This window comes from Pipistrellus kuhlii, unplaced genomic scaffold (genome assembly GCF_014108245.1).
Source record: "Pipistrellus kuhlii isolate mPipKuh1 unplaced genomic scaffold, mPipKuh1.p scaffold_m20_p_2, whole genome shotgun sequence".
Lineage (NCBI taxonomy): Eukaryota > Metazoa > Chordata > Mammalia > Chiroptera > Vespertilionidae > Pipistrellus > Pipistrellus kuhlii.
Window position 1 is genome coordinate 182,829,647 of NW_023425515.1, and position 17,054 is coordinate 182,846,700.

General features: G+C 39.1%; 1 protein-coding gene across 13 annotated transcripts in view; it reads left to right on the plus strand.

Moving 5' to 3' along the window:
• Positions 1–351: 351 nt before the first annotated feature.
• The window catches only part of HNRNPR (heterogeneous nuclear ribonucleoprotein R), a 38,282-nt gene continuing 21,579 nt past the window's right edge, over positions 352–17,054 (plus strand). For 5 of the 13 annotated variants that reach the window (XM_036444334.2, XM_036444336.2, XM_036444344.2 and 2 more), the window contains exons 1-5: positions 353–508; positions 3,775–3,940; positions 6,268–6,386; positions 9,801–9,908; positions 14,011–14,124. In XM_036444334.2, the coding sequence (XP_036300227.1) occupies positions 3,784–3,940; positions 6,268–6,386; positions 9,801–9,908; positions 14,011–14,124 (498 nt within the window). In that variant the 5' untranslated portion in view covers positions 353–508; positions 3,775–3,783. Of the gene's footprint in view, positions 509–3,771; positions 3,941–6,267; positions 6,387–9,529; positions 9,688–9,800; positions 9,909–14,010; positions 14,125–17,054 lie in introns of all 13 variants that reach the window. The other 8 variants (XM_036444341.2, XM_036444346.2, XM_036444337.2 and 5 more) reach the window with 6 other exon arrangements.

The following is a 17,054-nucleotide window of genomic DNA, read 5'->3' on the forward strand; positions in this document are numbered from 1 at the left end:
AGCGGGCCGGCGGGGCCGGCGGAGGCAGGGTTCCGGAGACGGCCACGAGGCGCGAGGCCTAGGCTTTGGACCGCCCGTCGGCGGCGGGCGAGCAGGGGGCAGCCTTGGTCCGCCAGGCCTGGTGCCCCGCAGACGCGGCTGTACCCCGGCCTCCGCCACAGACCCCTTTGTGTTTCTACCCCCGCCCCGGAGGCGCCACGGCCGGCGGCGCTGAGTTACCTCATTGGCTCAGCCGAGGGCTTTATCGATTGGCTCCCGAGCCGTTCGGCGAGGCCCTCCTCCTCTCGCTCCCATTGGTCGCGGGACCTGCTTCTCAGACCACTGAGCGCGGTGATTGGCCAGCAACTCGGAGTCCCTGGAAGCAGTTCCGGGAAACCCCGCGTGCTGCCGGGATCGCATCTCTGTCCATGACGGGGGGAGGGGGTGGCGCGCGCGCCATTTCTAGTCGTTTTCAAAGCGCCTCGCGCTGATTCTCACGGGCCTGGCCGCCGGCCCCTGCTCTTCCCGGGTGAGTCTCGCCCAGGCCCGTGGGGGGAGGGGCCGGGAGCCCCGATTCGACCCGACCCGGGACTCGCCACCCAGTCCCCAGTTTCGTTTTTTCCGCACCGAGGCCCCGGGGGTGGGGGTGGGGATGGGGATGGGTTGGGGGCGGCTTCTGTGTCGTCCCGCCGCACCGCTGAGGGCCTAGCCCCGCGAGGCGCGTCCTCGCCTTCGCTCCTTCCCTCTCGGCCCCTCCGACCTCCGGCCCGCGGCCCGGCACGCCGGGCGCCCTCCCGCGGCTTGTCGCGGTCGGCAGTGTTTTTCCCGCCTCCGCCCGCCGCTCCACGCGGCCCGGCTGGCTGGCGGGCGGGCGGCCTAAGGCGCCCGAAGCCTCGTCGCCTCTCCCTGCCGGAGCCTCCTCGCTCCCTCCTCAGCCGCCCTCGCCACGAGCGGGATGTGCTGAGGGTCCGGGCGGGCGAGGAGGGGTGGGGTGGACGGAGAGCGGGATGCAAACCCCGGGCATCTTGAGCTGAGGAAAAACTTTTGTGGGAGCAGACGCCGCAGGCCGGTGTGTGGAGGGACCCTCTCCCCCTCCCCATTCTGCATGTGCGAGTGGAGATTTGAAGGAAAAAATGACTTCTAGGGGCGGTGAACCTGAGGCTTCAAGAGGCGCCTGAAATACATAAATTCTAAGGATGTTTGAGGCGCGCCACATTGGAAAGGAGATTCTCTTTCTCAAACGGCAGTAAGCATAGCGCCAACGTGAAAACTTAGAGCCTCTGTGTTCTTGAAAGGTCCATCCTTTCACGCTGTGTGAGATGTTGCCGTATTCAAGAGGCCGAATTTACGTCTCCTGAGTCAGCCGTAGGATGAGGGATTGACACATTAAACCCTGAGATAACCGTTAGTTTTCATTTCGTTGGTTCTTCTAACAACCCGTCTCTTAATGTGAAGAATGTGCACAGAGACGTTTAGGAAAAGTCAGGGAGGGGCTAGTGCTGACTTCCCAAATCTCCCAAACAGCCCTTGTAAATCTTAGTGAAAATTTTTGCTTTTTGATAAAAAATGCTTAGATCAAATGGCTACAGTTACATTAGTATATTTGCTGCATCAGAATTTGGCTGTGTGGCATTTGTGTCGAATTGACCTAAGAGTTTTTTAGGTGTGGTCTCACGCGACCTAAAAAGTCTTTTTTCTTTTCTTTTTTTTTTTTTTAAATGAGCACATGGTACTTGGTTTGAAGAGAAAGGTTTTTCCGTGATCTGAAAGGTTTTCTTTTCTAGATTCTACTTAACTTTACATCTTTTGGTTGAAGTTTACAATTATTTTTGTTGTTGAAAATTTCTACCATTTCTGGATCAACTTGCAACGGGCCTTTGCAATAAAATAGTCATAAATATTTCTGTCTTGTCCTTACTATGCAACTTGTCTTTTTTTGCTTTACATGTACTTTAAAAAACATACCACCTTAACAGATGTTCATTGACCTTTTCTGTTAAAAATTTGCTTGTTTTCTGTGACTGATAGTATTTCCAGATGCAATACTGTAAGGTTATTGTGATACTGATGAGAGCGTTTGAGTTGTGATGATCTTATTATGGTCGTATTTGGGGGTCGGGGAGCATGGGGAAATAGAACTATATATTCACAAAGAGACTTTGGACTTTAGGATGCATCTTTATGGAAATAGGTTGTTATTAATCAGTAAACGTATTCATCTTACACTTTTAAGTCATTTTGTGTGGTCAGAAGTGTGCCAGTTTTGAGTGCTAACAGAAACATTTGAAAAAGTGTGCCAGTTCATCAGAATTTGAGGCTAGCCTTGAGAAACGTTTATCAATCCAGAGTTGAACAACAAAGTCTGCCTGTATAAACATTAGTGGGCTCTCAAGTCTTAATAATGATTTGTAATCATAAGAAGTCATGTATTATCTCATTTCAGAGTAACCCTCTCAGCATTTTCCTCTTTTCCTACTCTCTATTACCTCCTTCCTCTCAATCTTCCTCCCTTTTTCTTGAACTTCAATAAAATATTAGTGGACTTTGAATTGAAAAAGTTGTTTTAAGTCAGAGAACTGCACCTGGTGCATTTGCATAATCTTTGATAAGCAATCTGGAAGTGTAATTATTTTAGGAGTTTTAGTGATTTTAGGAAACTTGTATTTTCTTTATAGATGACTAGGTATCTTGAGTTTTCATCAGTAAAAGTAGGTTTTTTTCTTGAGATACACCTTCACGCCCTTTATTTCAGTATTTGTTGCAATGTCTGCTTCCTTGATGCTTATTATCTTCATCACATTGTAATTTCACCACAGACAAACTTAGCCTTGAGGCAATATAGAGACTGGCTTTGTATGGTTTTATGATTTAATCTCTCTCTTTAGGGAGTTGGTTCATTTCAACATTACATACAGGTTGAATATGCAAAATGATTTGGGTAGGTTAATCTGAGACAGCTGACCTTCCTAGAGAAGTAATCTTTGTTGAAATTATTTGGAAGTAATTAGTTGTCCATTCTTTATTATGTTTTTGCAGCTTTATTTTACTGATGTGTAAAGTTCAATATGTACTCATGATTTTTTTTTTTAAATATGAAGCAACCTCTTTTATAGCTCACTTTTTATTTTATGTGGACTTAAATAACAATTTGTTAGCTTTTAAACTTGGTCATTTTTTCTTTTAAATCTGTGAATGGGAATAGCAAATTAATTTTAGAAGAAAAAATAATGTCAAGTTGTGTGTTTTTTTTATTTGTTTTATGTGAGGCAGAGAAACCAAACCACCTGTGTGTTGAATCAGAGATATCAGGGAATTTATTTCACACTTATCTTGGATTTGAAGTAGAGCTAGGAAAATCTGAATGTTCTTAAACCTTGCTAAAGTGGTGTGTGGGTGTTCATTATGTTTTTAAACCAAACTTTAAAAAACGGTATAAGAATTGAGTGCTGAGGGGCTTTTTAGGATTTTCCGGTGATTTGTCGATATACTCGTCAGGACACAACAGCTGCTTTTGTTAATCAGTGATTCTACCCAAGTAAATTTAAGCCTTTATTTAACCTAGTGTACATGAAGTTCCTTAAAGAGCTCATGCTTCCATGTACATTTTCTATGGTTTTACAGGATTGTTATTGCAAATTTAGGTCAGATACATCACAAAAGGCATAAAATATTATTTTGATAGAGGTTATTACAATAGCAGCATGTATACAAATTAGTTTAGATAAATCATGCATTGTCCTACAAACTAGTTATTTTTGGCTTAATGTAATATAGCTCCTGAATTTTTTCCAGCAGCATAATAAAATGGCTAATCAGGTGAATGGTAATGCGGTACAGTTAAAAGAAGAGGAAGAACCAATGGATACTTCCAGTGTAACTCACACAGAACACTACAAGACACTGATAGAGGCAGGCCTCCCACAGAAGGTGGCAGAAAGACTTGATGAAATATTTCAGACAGGTATAATATGCATTTCTTGTTTCTGACTGGTTATGAAAGTGAGGGCAAACCACTTTGAATTTTATAGATTTTGTTAAGGTTAAATAATACTTATTGTTTCTGATCTATGTAGAGCTGAATGTTTGTTACTTTCCCTTCATTGAGGGCATATTGGGTTTGACTTTGATATTCTTATCTCATTATTTTGAAGCCTTCTTAGTGTTGAATATGCAGTCTTAGTTGTTTCAGAACAGTGCATCAATTTGTCTTAGATTACTCCACCAATTAAAATGTATGTTTCAGCATATCAAATTTTTACTTTCCCCCCTTAATTTAAATCAGTCATCATTTTGCTTTTACTTTTCTACTTTTAGCTTCTTAAAGTGATTGTTAAATCAGCTTAGGTCTGATTAGGTGGCATAATAAGAGGATTTGTTAGACTGTATTGTCTGAAATGATAAAAATGTCAGATTCCTTGAGAGTTTGTGCTTGTCTAGTTTCTATTAAATGGAAACACACATCTCTCAGTAATATGGAAGTGTTTGGTTTGTAATAGCTGCTTTTTTAAATCTAGAAGTCCTATGGTTAAGTACTTAAGCAAATTTGAACGTCTTAATATGGTTGGTTGTAAGTGGTTTGAACTTCTAAAGAGGGAGAGAAATATTTACTCTTAGAGAGTGTTGTTCAAAATAAACGTATCTTCCCCCTTTGGGGCCATGATGGAAACTTCCTTCCTCAGTGTTTAGTGTGCCTATCCAGATTTTGGGAGAGAGAATTGAATTGTCTCACAAATGTGTCTTAAGTACCAGAGTAACAGGTAGTGGGTTTGTTTTTGTGTTTTTTTGTCCTTAAAATTTACTTTAAATATGAAAAGTTAAGGATAATTTCAGACATTAAAATGACATCTAAAAATTACTCCTGAGTGATGGTCCCATTTGAAAATCAGTCCTCAGGAACTTTATGTGACGTTCTGCCATAGAGTATTGGCAGTGGTCTGCTTAGAGATGCTCTCTTGCAGAGTGTTTTGTTATTGATAAATGGCTGATTGTTTTAAGTGTAGGGTTGGATTGATAGAATGGATTGCTGGGTGTCCTGAGGTGTGGCTCTGGGTGATGATAATGGAATATTCAAGTAAAGAAACTCCAATTATTTAGAGTTGCTCATTTTGAGCTTTTAAAATAAATCCTTGCAACATTTTTTTAAAGGTACCTTTGCAAGTGGCATTACATTTATTTAAAATATACTTGCTGTATGGAATAAAGTTCTTTTTGGTTTTTCCAAATGGAGTCACTTCTGATGTTAGTTCATATGGATTTAGGGTTTTAATCTGCCAAATATTTCCATTTTATGTAGGATCAATTCTGAAATATAGTCCTTATATATACATGGAGAGGAAATATAACACTTAACAGACTTAAGTGATTATATTTGAAACTTAGTGGATGTTCTGTGTGCAGTTAAATATACTACATAAACAGAATGCAGTGTATATTTTCTGTATAGTTTACTTGTAAGTCCATAATAAAGTCCTTAATGCCTTTTGAAAAAAAATTGTCATTGTTGACAGTGTTGTGAATGCCACAGCATCTTTTAAATCTCAGCTTGACACTTGAGAAGAAGAAAAATGCCTTAAAATATGACTTTGAGATTTGACTGATCAAGCTGCACTTGCATTTGTAGAAGAGTTTAAAATTATGCCTTTCCACATTCTGACTGCAGCAAAGTGGATGCTTTGATAAACAAATGTGTTTCATTTTATCTTTGGTGCTGAGGAGGGAAAGCTTTTGATACTTTTTGGAGAGCAGAACAAATTATTTAAAAGTGGTTCTTTCTTACCCCACCCCCCATCCCCAATCCCCACCTCTTATGTGGTTAGCAACAACTACAACAGTCCCTATAGTAAGTTGATGATTGATCCTTGTGAAATACAGTATGTTGTTACCACTCTTAATATAAAACAGAATTTATTATATTAATGCTTAATCTGTAGTATGGGTGTACATCAGATTTAATTTAAACCTCTGAGCAATGGGAAATGGGGTTAAGATTTTTATGTTTTTTTATGGGATACAGTTACACCCCCATATGAAAAGCAAAGGATAATTTCAGACATAACATGATTAAAATTCATGTTTGTAGTTACTGACATTTTATTTTTTATTTTTATATTTGAACTCTTGACCTTTATATAGTATTTTAATAGCTGCCCATATGCATATAGTTAAATGAAAAATGTAGTGTGTTAGTGATAGTACTGAATGTAACTGTTCTTGATTAAACATTGATAGTAAAGTTTAGAGTATCTCTTTTGTTGCAATAATGTTACCCCCTTTTAATTTAATTTGTAGGATTGGTAGCTTATGTGGATCTTGATGAAAGAGCAATTGATGCTCTCAGGGAATTTAATGAAGAAGGAGCTCTGTCTGTACTACAACAGTTCAAGGAAAGTGACTTATCACATGTTCAGGTAAGGCTATTACTCAGAAATGTCTTTGAATAACTAATGACCTGAAATTATACTATTACTTTTTTCCTGTGGAGTTGTGTTTGTTTTTTTGTTTGTTTGTTTGTTTGTAATTACCTTTGCTTTTCTTTTCTTTTTTTAATTGATTTCAGAGAAGAAGGGAGAGTAAGGGAGAGAGAGATAGAAACATCAGTGATTTGATTGATCAGCTGCCGTCTTCACACTCCACAGTGGGGATGGAGCCTACAAACCAGCCATGTCCCCTGACCCAGAATCGAATCATGACCTCCTGGTTCATAGGTCTATACTCAACCACTAAGCCATGCTTCTTTTTAAAAAAAATATTTTCTTTTATTATATAATTTTTTCAGCTAAGCCATGCTGCTTTTAAAAAATGAGTTTGGGGGGGCGGAATCTGCTTATGGCAAAGAGTTTTCAGAAACAGGATAAAGTGAAAAAGTGTCCATATTTGTAGTAAGTTACTTTCAAAACTTAAAATCAAAGTTTGCTAATTGTTACTAGTTTTTTATTGTTTATAGTGCTTAGATTTTAAACATTTTAGATAATTTGATCCTGTTTTTTTTTTCTTTTTCTTTTTTCTTTTTTAAATATATTTTTATTGATTTTACATTGAGAGGGATAGAGAGTTAGAAATGTCGATGAGAGAGAAACATTGACCCAGCTGCCTCTTGCACCCCGCCACTGGGGATGTACCTGCAACCAAGGTACATGCCCTTGACCGGAATCGAACCCGGGACCTTTCAGTCCGCAGTCCAACGCTCTATCCACTGAGCCAAGCCGGTTTCTGCTTTTTTAAAAAAATCTTTATTGTTCAAATTATTACAATTGTTCCTCTTTTTTACTCCCATAGCTCCCCTCCATCCAGTTCCCACCCCACTCTCTGCCCTGACCCCTCCCCACTGTCCTTATCCATAGGTGTACAATTTTTGTCCAGTCTCTCCCCACTCTCCCATACCACTTTCTCCCCGAAAATTGTCAGTCCATTCCCTTTCTATGCCCCTGATTCTATTATATTCACCAGTTTATTTTTTTCATCAGATTTTTTTATTCACTTGATTTTTAGATTCACTTGTTGATATGTATTTGTTGTCCATAATTTTTATCTTTACCTTTTTCTTCTTCCTCTTCTTAAAGAATACTTTTCAGCATTTCATATAATACTGGCTTGGTGTTGATGAACTCCTTTAGCTTTTGCTTATCTGTGAAGCTATTTATGTGACCTTCAATTCTGAATGATAGCTTTGCTGGGTAGAGTAATCTTGGTTGTAGGTTCTTAACTATTTATTGCTATTTTTTGCCACTCCCGTCTGGCCTTTATAGTTTATGTTGAGATATCAGATGTCAGTTATATGGGTGCTTCCTTGTAGGTAATTAATTGTTTTTCTCTTGCTGCTTTTAATATTCTCTCTTTGTCTTTTGCTCTTGGCGTTTTATTTATTTATTTATTTAAATATATTTTATTGATTTTTACAGAGAGGAAGGGAGAGGGATAGAGTTAGAAACCCTGATCAGCTGCCTCCTGCACACCCCCTACTGGGATTGTGCCTGCAACCAGGTACATGCCCTCGACCAGAATCGAACCTGGTACCCTTCAGCCTGCAGACTGATGCTCTATCCACTGAGCCAAACTGGTTAGGGCTGCTCTTGACATTTTAATTATGATGTGTCTTGATGTGGTCCTCTTTGAATTCCTTTAGTTTGGGGTTCTCAGCGCTTCCTGGACTTGTAAGTCTATTTCTTTCACCAGGTGGGGGAAGTTTTCTGTCATTATTTCTTCAAATAGGTTTCCAGTATCTTTCTCTCTCTCTTCTTATGGCACCCCCATAATTCTGATGTTGGTATGCTTGAAGTTGTCCCAGAGGCTCCTTACACTATCTTCATATTTTTGGATTCTTTTTTCTTTTTACTTTTCTGGTTGGGTGTTTTTTATTTCTTTGTATTTCAAATCTTTGACTTGATTCATGCGATTCTCTAGTCTGCTGTTGGATCTCTGTATATTATTCTTTATTTCAGTCAGTGTATGCTTAATTTCTAGTTGGTCCTTTTTCATCTCCTCGAGGGTCTCACTAAATTTATCAGCCTTTTCTAGAAAATTCTTGAAAAACCTTATATAACCATGTTTTGAGCTCTATATCCAGTTGTTTGGTTTCTTCCATTTCTTTCATTTGTGACCTGTTTCTTTGTCTCCGAATATTAGCTGCTTCCCTGAGTTGATAGAGTGGCTTTGTGTGCTAGGTGTCCTATAGGGCCCGGTGGCTCAGTTACCTGAAGTGGACACTCTTTGTGCACCCTTTTGGGGCTGTGTGCACAGTCTTATTGTAGTTAAGCTTTGATTGTTGTTGGTATCACCGGGAGGAATTGACCGCCAGGCCAATTATCTGTGAGTATCAGCTGTGTCTATGCTGGGAGAACTTATATGCTGGAGACACTTTTATGAGACAAGACTTGCAAAAGCATCTGTGCTCAGCTTTGATGGGGCGGAATCTCAGGGCAGAGCAGATAGTAGTGTCTTCCAGTCACCCCTGCCCTAAGAGGCCCCTGGATCTCAGTGTCCCTTGGTAATCGCTGCAAGCACCTCTGAGAGAAAGCCACTGCCAGACAGTCCAGTTTCTCCCCTTATGAGTCTGGGTCCCTATAGTCTCACCAGTTCAGAATAGTCAGAAGCTTTTGTCTCCCTCCTGATTGAGAAAGCCAGCCATGTACTCAGTTGCCAGCTCCCTATGCACTCGTGTCTCAGTGTGAGTCCTGAATCTCACTGTGCTTTTCTCTTTCCTTACATTCTGGGTCCCCGTTGTATTTCATGGAACTGGAGGTCAGAGCCATCTAGAGCTTTTGTCTCCCTCCCAGTTGAGAAAGCCCAATTGAGAAAGCTATCTGCGCACTCAGTTGCCAGTCCTCTCCACGCATGTGCGTTTCCATACCTCTGCCTTCTGCAGCTCTTTTGAGTCTCTGTGCTTTTCCCTCTCTTTCTAGGTGTAAAATTTCCATTCAGCCAGTCTTCCTGTGGTTCTGGATGATGTCTGTTTTGTCTTTTAGTTGTAGTTTTGAAATTGTTGTGCGAGGCAGTAGTTTAGGTGTTTATCTATGCCGCAGTCTTGGTTTCTCCCTGTTTTATTTTTTTGAAGGGAAATAATGAAGATGGGAGAAATAGTTTTCGAACATGTGGCAAAGATAGTCCAGATGCATTTAAATATCAACAAGTGAAAGACTGTCTTGCTGCTTTCTGCACCATTCGCAGGCACATAGTTATCACTCAGCAAATACTTATTGAGTGAATAAATGAGTAAATATTTTGTTTAAATTCTGGTCTTCTGAAATTAAATTTCATATGTATTTGACCCTTCAATGATTCCTAGTATTATAATTCTTTTTCATTTAATTACTTGCCTATTCTAGAACAAAAGTGCATTTTTATGTGGAGTTATGAAGACCTACAGGCAAAGGGAGAAACAAGGAAGCAAGGTGCAAGAGTCTACAAAGGGACCTGATGAAGCGAAGATTAAGGTAAAACTTGACTTGGTTATGAAATCAAATTAAAGATGAGATTGAATACTTTAAAAAAGATATGTTTTTCATTGATTTCAGAGAGGAAGGGAGAGGAGAGAGAGAGAGAAATATCAGTGATGAGAGAAAATCATCCATCAGCTGCCTCCTGCAAGCCCCCTATTGGGGATTGAGCTTGCAACACAGACATGTGCTGTGATTGGGAATCAAACTGTGACCTCCTGATTCATAGGTCAATGCTCAACCACTGAACCTTTCTGGTTGACATTACTATTCCACTTTTTAAAAATGTTAGTGTTTAGAAATGAAATAATTTAGGGAAAATTACATAAGAATTTTGGAGGCAAAGATTTAATTGTATGTTTAGTGAAAAACCCTGATTCAAGACTCTCCCTCCTCATTCCTTGTTCTTTGGGCTATGAGTGATATATATTTATTGATGCTTCCTAATAACAGTTTTTTGGATTGATACAGTCATGTTTTTGGTTCATTTTATTTCCAAGTACTTTGTTTGTTTCTTTTTAAAAAATATATCTTTATTCGTTTCAGAGAGGAAGGGAGAAGGAAAGAGATAAAAACATCAATGATGAGAGAGAATCACCTATTGGCTGCCTCCTGCACGCCCCCTACTGGGGATCAAGACCACAACCTGAGCATGTGCTATTGACCAGAATTGAACCCGGGATCCTTCAGTCAGCACACCGATTCTCTATCCATTGAGGCAAACCAGCTAGGGCCACTTTGTTTCTTTCCTCTTGGTAAAAGTGTTTTTATAATTGCTTTTCTCATTTTTGAGTTTTATTTACCTCAGCTTACTTATAAACTGGGAAATAGTAATCATGCCTACCTCACAGTTGTGAGAATTAAAGGAATTAAGATATTGAAACTGCTTAGAATAATACCTGGAATGTAGCAAAAACATAACTATGAGCCATTTTTAAAAATATATTTTTATTGATTTCAGAGAAGAAGGGAGAGGGGGAGAGAAATAGAAACATCCATGAGCAAGAATTATTGAACGACTGCCTCTTGCTCGCCCCCTAATGGGAATCAAGCCCGCAATCTGGGCATGTGTCCTGGACCAGAGTCTGCAGGCCAGTGCTGTATCCACTGAGCCAAACTTGTTAGGGCTATGAGCTGTAATTACTATTATTTTATATAGATAAACTGCTATGAAAGGTAAATATAGGGCATTTAGTGAAAGACCAGTGAACCTTAATCAAATGGATATTGGTGTTTAGTTATTTAATGTTGAAGTTGTTTGTATAGTTTTATGTAGGTAGGAAATATTAATTGTAGTTTCTGCCATATAATTAGCTTACATAAGCGCTCCTTTGTACCTATTTTCCCTCATCTGTAAAAGGGCATAACCCCATTCTTTAAAATATATATATATATATATATATATATATATATATATATATATATATATTGTGTATATATATATTTTTTTATTTTATTTTTTTTTTAATTTCAGAGAGAAGAAGGGTGAGGGAGAGAGAGAAAATATCAAGAATCATTGATCGGCTGCCTCCTGCCCACCCCTACTGGGGATTGAACTGGCATCCTTGGCATGAGCCCCAACCTGGAGTTGAACTAGCACCTCTTGGTATCTTAACCTACTAAGCAACACCAGCCAGGCTTAATATTTTTAAAATAATTATGTGAAAACTAGAGGCCTGGTGCCTAGATTGTGCACCTGTAGGACCCCTTGGCCTGGCCTGTGGGGATCAGGCCGAAATTGCCCAGTGCATGGATTTGTCCAGGGCATGTCTGGCCCATCTTGCCCAGTTCCTGTCAGCTTGACCCCAGCAACAAGCTGAACTACTGGTTGCAGCATCTGCCCCTTGGTGGTCAGTGTATGTCATAGCTACTGGTTGGATGGTCACTTAAGCTTTTATATGTATAGATTTGATGTAATAATTGTGTGTGTTTTTTAACTTACTACAGTTCATTGAATAAGCCTGTATTATTTCCCTAAAGCTGTTTGGTCTTGTTACAGTGTGTGTGTGTGTGTGTGTGTGTGTGTGTGTAATGTGTATATTACATTATGCTGCAAATACCATCATGTGTAAATATGTAATGTGTATATTATGCATGTATTATGTAATATATGTATTTCTATGTTTAAAAGTAGAGCAGCTCTATTTGAGTCAAAGATAAAAGAATGGAAGGTCTAAGGAAACTGGTATCCTAGGTTTTTTCCAAAGATATTTTTGAAAACCACTGAACTTGGTGATGTCTAATATCTCTTATTGCCCTGACATTGTATAATTTTAAAAACCTGAAGTGTAAAACTTCTTTCTAGATAGATTGCATTTTTTTTCCTTATTATTGTGTCCTATTTCTCATTCTGTAGGCCTTTTGTATAAGCAAAACCTTTAGGGCATGGACATTCTTTTCTTTCCTATGATTCCCCTTAAATACCTAATGTGAGGAAGGTTCGGAATTAGGAAACATGATGTTTTCTTTGTTTTTTGAAACCTAAGTATATTCATTTGGTAATTGTCAAATATTTTGAATCTATGCTATATGAGAAATTGTTTGGTTCTTTTTTTTTTGTTCAGTGAAATTTATTGATGGTTACCTGAGCTCCTCCCCTTCTTCAGGGGGTCTGGGATGGAAGCTGTGGTCAGGAGATTCTCAGTGTGTTGGGGGATCGATCTGGGGCAAGGATTCCCAGCAGCTGAGGACCTCTCTTCTTGCTGGGGCTGGTAGTCCAGGGGCTCTTATTCCTTGGAGGCCATGTGGATCATATGGCCCACCACCCTGGAGAAATTGTCTGTTTTTTAAAGAGCTTATAGTATAACAGGAATACAAAATAAAAGACCAAATAAAACAGGTTCAATTATTTGCGACAATGAAAGAGTATGAAGGTGTCAGAAATAGTAAATGGGATAAGCTGCATGAGAGGTAGGGCTTTTGATTTTCAATATATGTGTATTTATTGATTTTTGGAGAGGAAGAGAGATGGAAACATCAATGATGAGAGAGAATCGTCATTTGACTGCCTCCTGCACGCCCCTTACTGGGAATTGAGTCTGCAACCTGTCATGTGCCCTGATTGGGAATCGAATGGTGAGCTCCTGGTTCCTAGGATGGCACTTATCCACTGAGCGACATCAGTCAGGCAGGGCTTTTGATTTTTTAAGGATGAAGAACACGTTATTTGAAAAGAATCACTGGTGGATATAAGTATAGTATATAAAGGGAACAAGTAAGGAAAGAAGTCTAATTGAAATAGAGGGGTGCACAGTGAGAAATACTGTGGTATGAAGTATGAATTGGTAGCCTCAGGTCAGCTTACATAGATATTTTACTGATTTTTTACAGAGAAGAAGGGAGAGGGACAAAGAGTTAGAAACATCGATGAGAGAAACATTGATCATTTGCCTCCTGCACACCCGCTACTGGGGATGTGCCCGCAACCAAGGTACATGCCCTTGACCAGAATTGAACCTGGGACCTTTCACTCCACAAGCCGACGCTTTATCCATTGAGCCAAACCAGTTTCGGCTTTTTTTTTTTTTTTTACATAGACTTTTTAATAACCCTTGCCCCTATTTTTTTCTTTTAAATATATTTCTTTATTGATTTCAGAGAGGAAGGGAAAAGGAAAGAGAGATAGAAATATCAATGATGAGAGAGAACCATTGATTGGCTGCCTCCTGCACACTTCCACTGGGGATTAAGCCTGCAACCCAGTTCAAATACTCTCAAAGTATTTGAATAATTTATTAGGAAACTATTTTGAGTGCTCTTGACCAGAATCGTACCTGGGACCCCTCAGTCTGCAGGCTGACGCTTTATCCACTGAGCCATGCTGGCTAGGGCAATCATTGCCCCTATTTCTATTCTCATAACAAAAAAGTGGCGAGTCCTTAGAGACTTAATTTGCCTAAAACTGCATTAAATGTATGTAAAGGAGAAGTAAAATAAAACGGGAGCAGCATGTGTGAGGAACCAGTGTGAATTTAGTCTTTTTTACCTAATTATAAAATACATAGTCTTAACAGGTTGGAGTACCTTTTGGAAAATATTAATATACTGATTTGTGTGTGATATTTAATATTCAAGTATAAACATGTATAATTACCTTTAGGCTTTGCTTGAGAGGACTGGTTATACTCTGGATGTAACCACAGGACAGAGGAAGTATGGTGGTCCTCCACCAGACAGTGTGTACTCTGGCATGCAACCTGGAATTGGAACAGAAGTAAGTGTTCTTCAGCTTTTTGCCAAAATCTTTACCGTTTATAGATTATTCTATCTATTGTGCACGTAGGAAAAACATTTGATTCTTTTTAAGGTTAGTTATTTTTTTGGATATACATCTGTTTTTTGCTGTCATTATAAGCAAAAATAATTGTAAAAAAAAATAGATACCTGAATACTTTGTAAATTCTTGGATCTGTGTGATGGAGGGAAAAGGGGTCAAGAAGGATCCTGGGACCCTTGAGTCCGCAGGCCAACGCTCTATCCACTGAGCCAAACCGGCTAGGGCTTAGTGTATTTCTTAGGAATAAAATTCTTAGGAATAAAAATTAAGTCTAAATAATACTGTTATGTTCTTCACAATGTACAGTACAGTCTGGTATAAATTTAATTAGTTGTATGTATTTCATAATTAAAGAAATGAACTTTTTTGGCCATTAGATTGGTTTCATTCATGGAGATTTGTTTTATCTTCGCTTTTACATAGATAAGGATTTTACTAGTACTCTAAGATTTCTCTCAAAGTATTTGAATAATTTATTAGGAAACTATTTTGAGTATCCAGTTACAAACAAATAATTGGTGTTCTAGTTCTAAAACATGTATCATTCTCTTATATAGGAGAAATGCATTTTCCTTTGTTAGATATCATTACATACAGCAGATATTGTAGCAGAATCCCTATATGAGATCATCAGCCTAAACCCCTCCTGTCAAGTGTAAAAAGTATAAGATCCTAATGTAAAATTTTGGATTCTTCCCATAAATTTAGATTTCATGAGATTTGACCTATACTTGTTAAAAATTAAAGTTTTGGAAAATTAGAAGAAGAAAAAAGGTGTGTTGTTTTCTTTTTCAACTGGAGTTGACAGTCAATATTTTATATTAATTTTAGGTGTATGGCAAGAAAAATATATTTTTAAAAATATATATATTTTATTGATTTTTTACAGAGAGGAGGAGAGAGGGATAGAGAGTTAGAAACATCGATGAGAATAATCGATCAGCTGCCTCTTGCACACCCCCTACTGGGGATGTACCCGCAACCAATGCCCTTGACCAGAATCAAACCCGGGACCTTTCAGTCCGCAGATTGATGCTCTATCAAGGGGTCCTCAAACTTTTTAAAGTGGGGGCCAGATCACGGTCCCTCAGAGAGCTGGAGGGCCGGACTATATGAACTACTAATTCCTACTGTAACACCTCGGCTGCGCTCACTGCCCAAAAAACCTGGCGGGCCGGATCAGACTCCTCTGCGGGTCGCATGTGGCCCGCGGGCCATAGTTTGAAGACGCCTGCGTCTATCCATTGAGCCAAACCGGTTTCGGCGAAAAATAGATTTTTGATATAGATTTAATACATTGGTTTCAATTGGACTGTTTTTTTTTTTTTTTTTTTAAATCCTCACCCAATGATATTTTTTTCCATTGGTCTTTTGAAAGAGAGTGAAAAAGAGAGAGGAGGGAGGAAGAGAGAGAAGCATTGATAATGAGCTCACATAGATTGGTTACCTCCCTGACTGGGCCGAGATGGAACTTGCAACTGGGAAGGAACCTGAAACCTCGACCTTTCCTGGGAATCAAACCCTCGACCCTTTAGTCCTCAGCCAATGCTCTAACCATAGAGTAACCATGGCCAGGGCTAGTTGGTGTCATTTTTGATGCTGAGGGTTTAGTGTTCTTGTTCTTTTATGTTTCATTAGTCATTAAAATATTTTTAGCTCTTGATTGAGGAAGTTGAAATTAAGGTCAGTGACTAAGATTTGACAATATTAAAATTAAGTTATTCGAAGACTGTGAGGTTTTATCTTTGGATAAAATCTGTAAATTAATACTATAAATGAGCACTCATTAACAGACGTTGTTACTAAGCATTTCCTGCGTTGAGAAATATATAAGAATGATAGGTATTAATTTCATAATGTATTTTTTAGTGTGCCTTGACTCTCAGATCTAGTTTGGTTGTATCTTTATATTCTTCAGCTGGTATTATAAAACTTTTGAGAAGCAAATTCTGTTTTAATTTGTTTCCATTGATAAAAATGTAATATCCATGGAGATCACAGCTGTCTGTAATAATAAAAGCATAATATGCTAATTATTTTTTTTAAAAAAATATTTTATTGATATTTTACAGAGAAGAAGGGAGAGAGAGAGCTAGAAACGTCAATGAGAGAGAAACATTGACCAGCTGCCTCCTGCACAACCCCCACCGGGGATGTGCCCGCAACCAAGGTACATGCCCTTGACCGGAATTGAACCCGGGACCTTTCAGTCCGCAGACCAATGCTCTATCCACTGAGCCAAACCGATTTCTGCCATAATATGCTAATTAGAACAGATGTCCTTCCGAATGAAGCCACGGGGACCGAGGCAGAGGCAGCTGCGGTGAGGGGTGTGGGCGGTGGGAAACCAAGCCCCTCGCAGGAATTTTATGCATCATGCCTCTAGTATATAATAAACTCCTATTTGTTTAAACTGCATAGCACTGATGTTCTATTTAGGAATTCAGAGGAAATAGCAGATTAGATATAATTTTTTTATTTCTTACTAATGGAAATGTTACAGAACGAGTGACAGAGACCTAAAAGTATATGACTTTGTAGCACGTGAATTGAATTATATATGAAGAAAAGCTGCTGTGTTTGCAAAAAAGCAAATAGGAACTGGATAATGAATGAACCCCAGTAGATACTCAAAAGACTTTGTTGAGTTGCCTGTTTGCTTCTGTTGATTGCTTCTGGAGCCTCAAAGGACTTCCTCTATTACTGTTGAAGTATTTGATGGATAGATAATAGACAGCCAAAGTTTTTTCCAAGCCTTGATGCCAAAGTGAGTAAAGGAATAATTGTTATGGTATTTGTCAGATTCTATTGGTTCTGGATTGGGGTGGAGGATAACTTAGACACAACTGAGTGATTATTCTGAACAG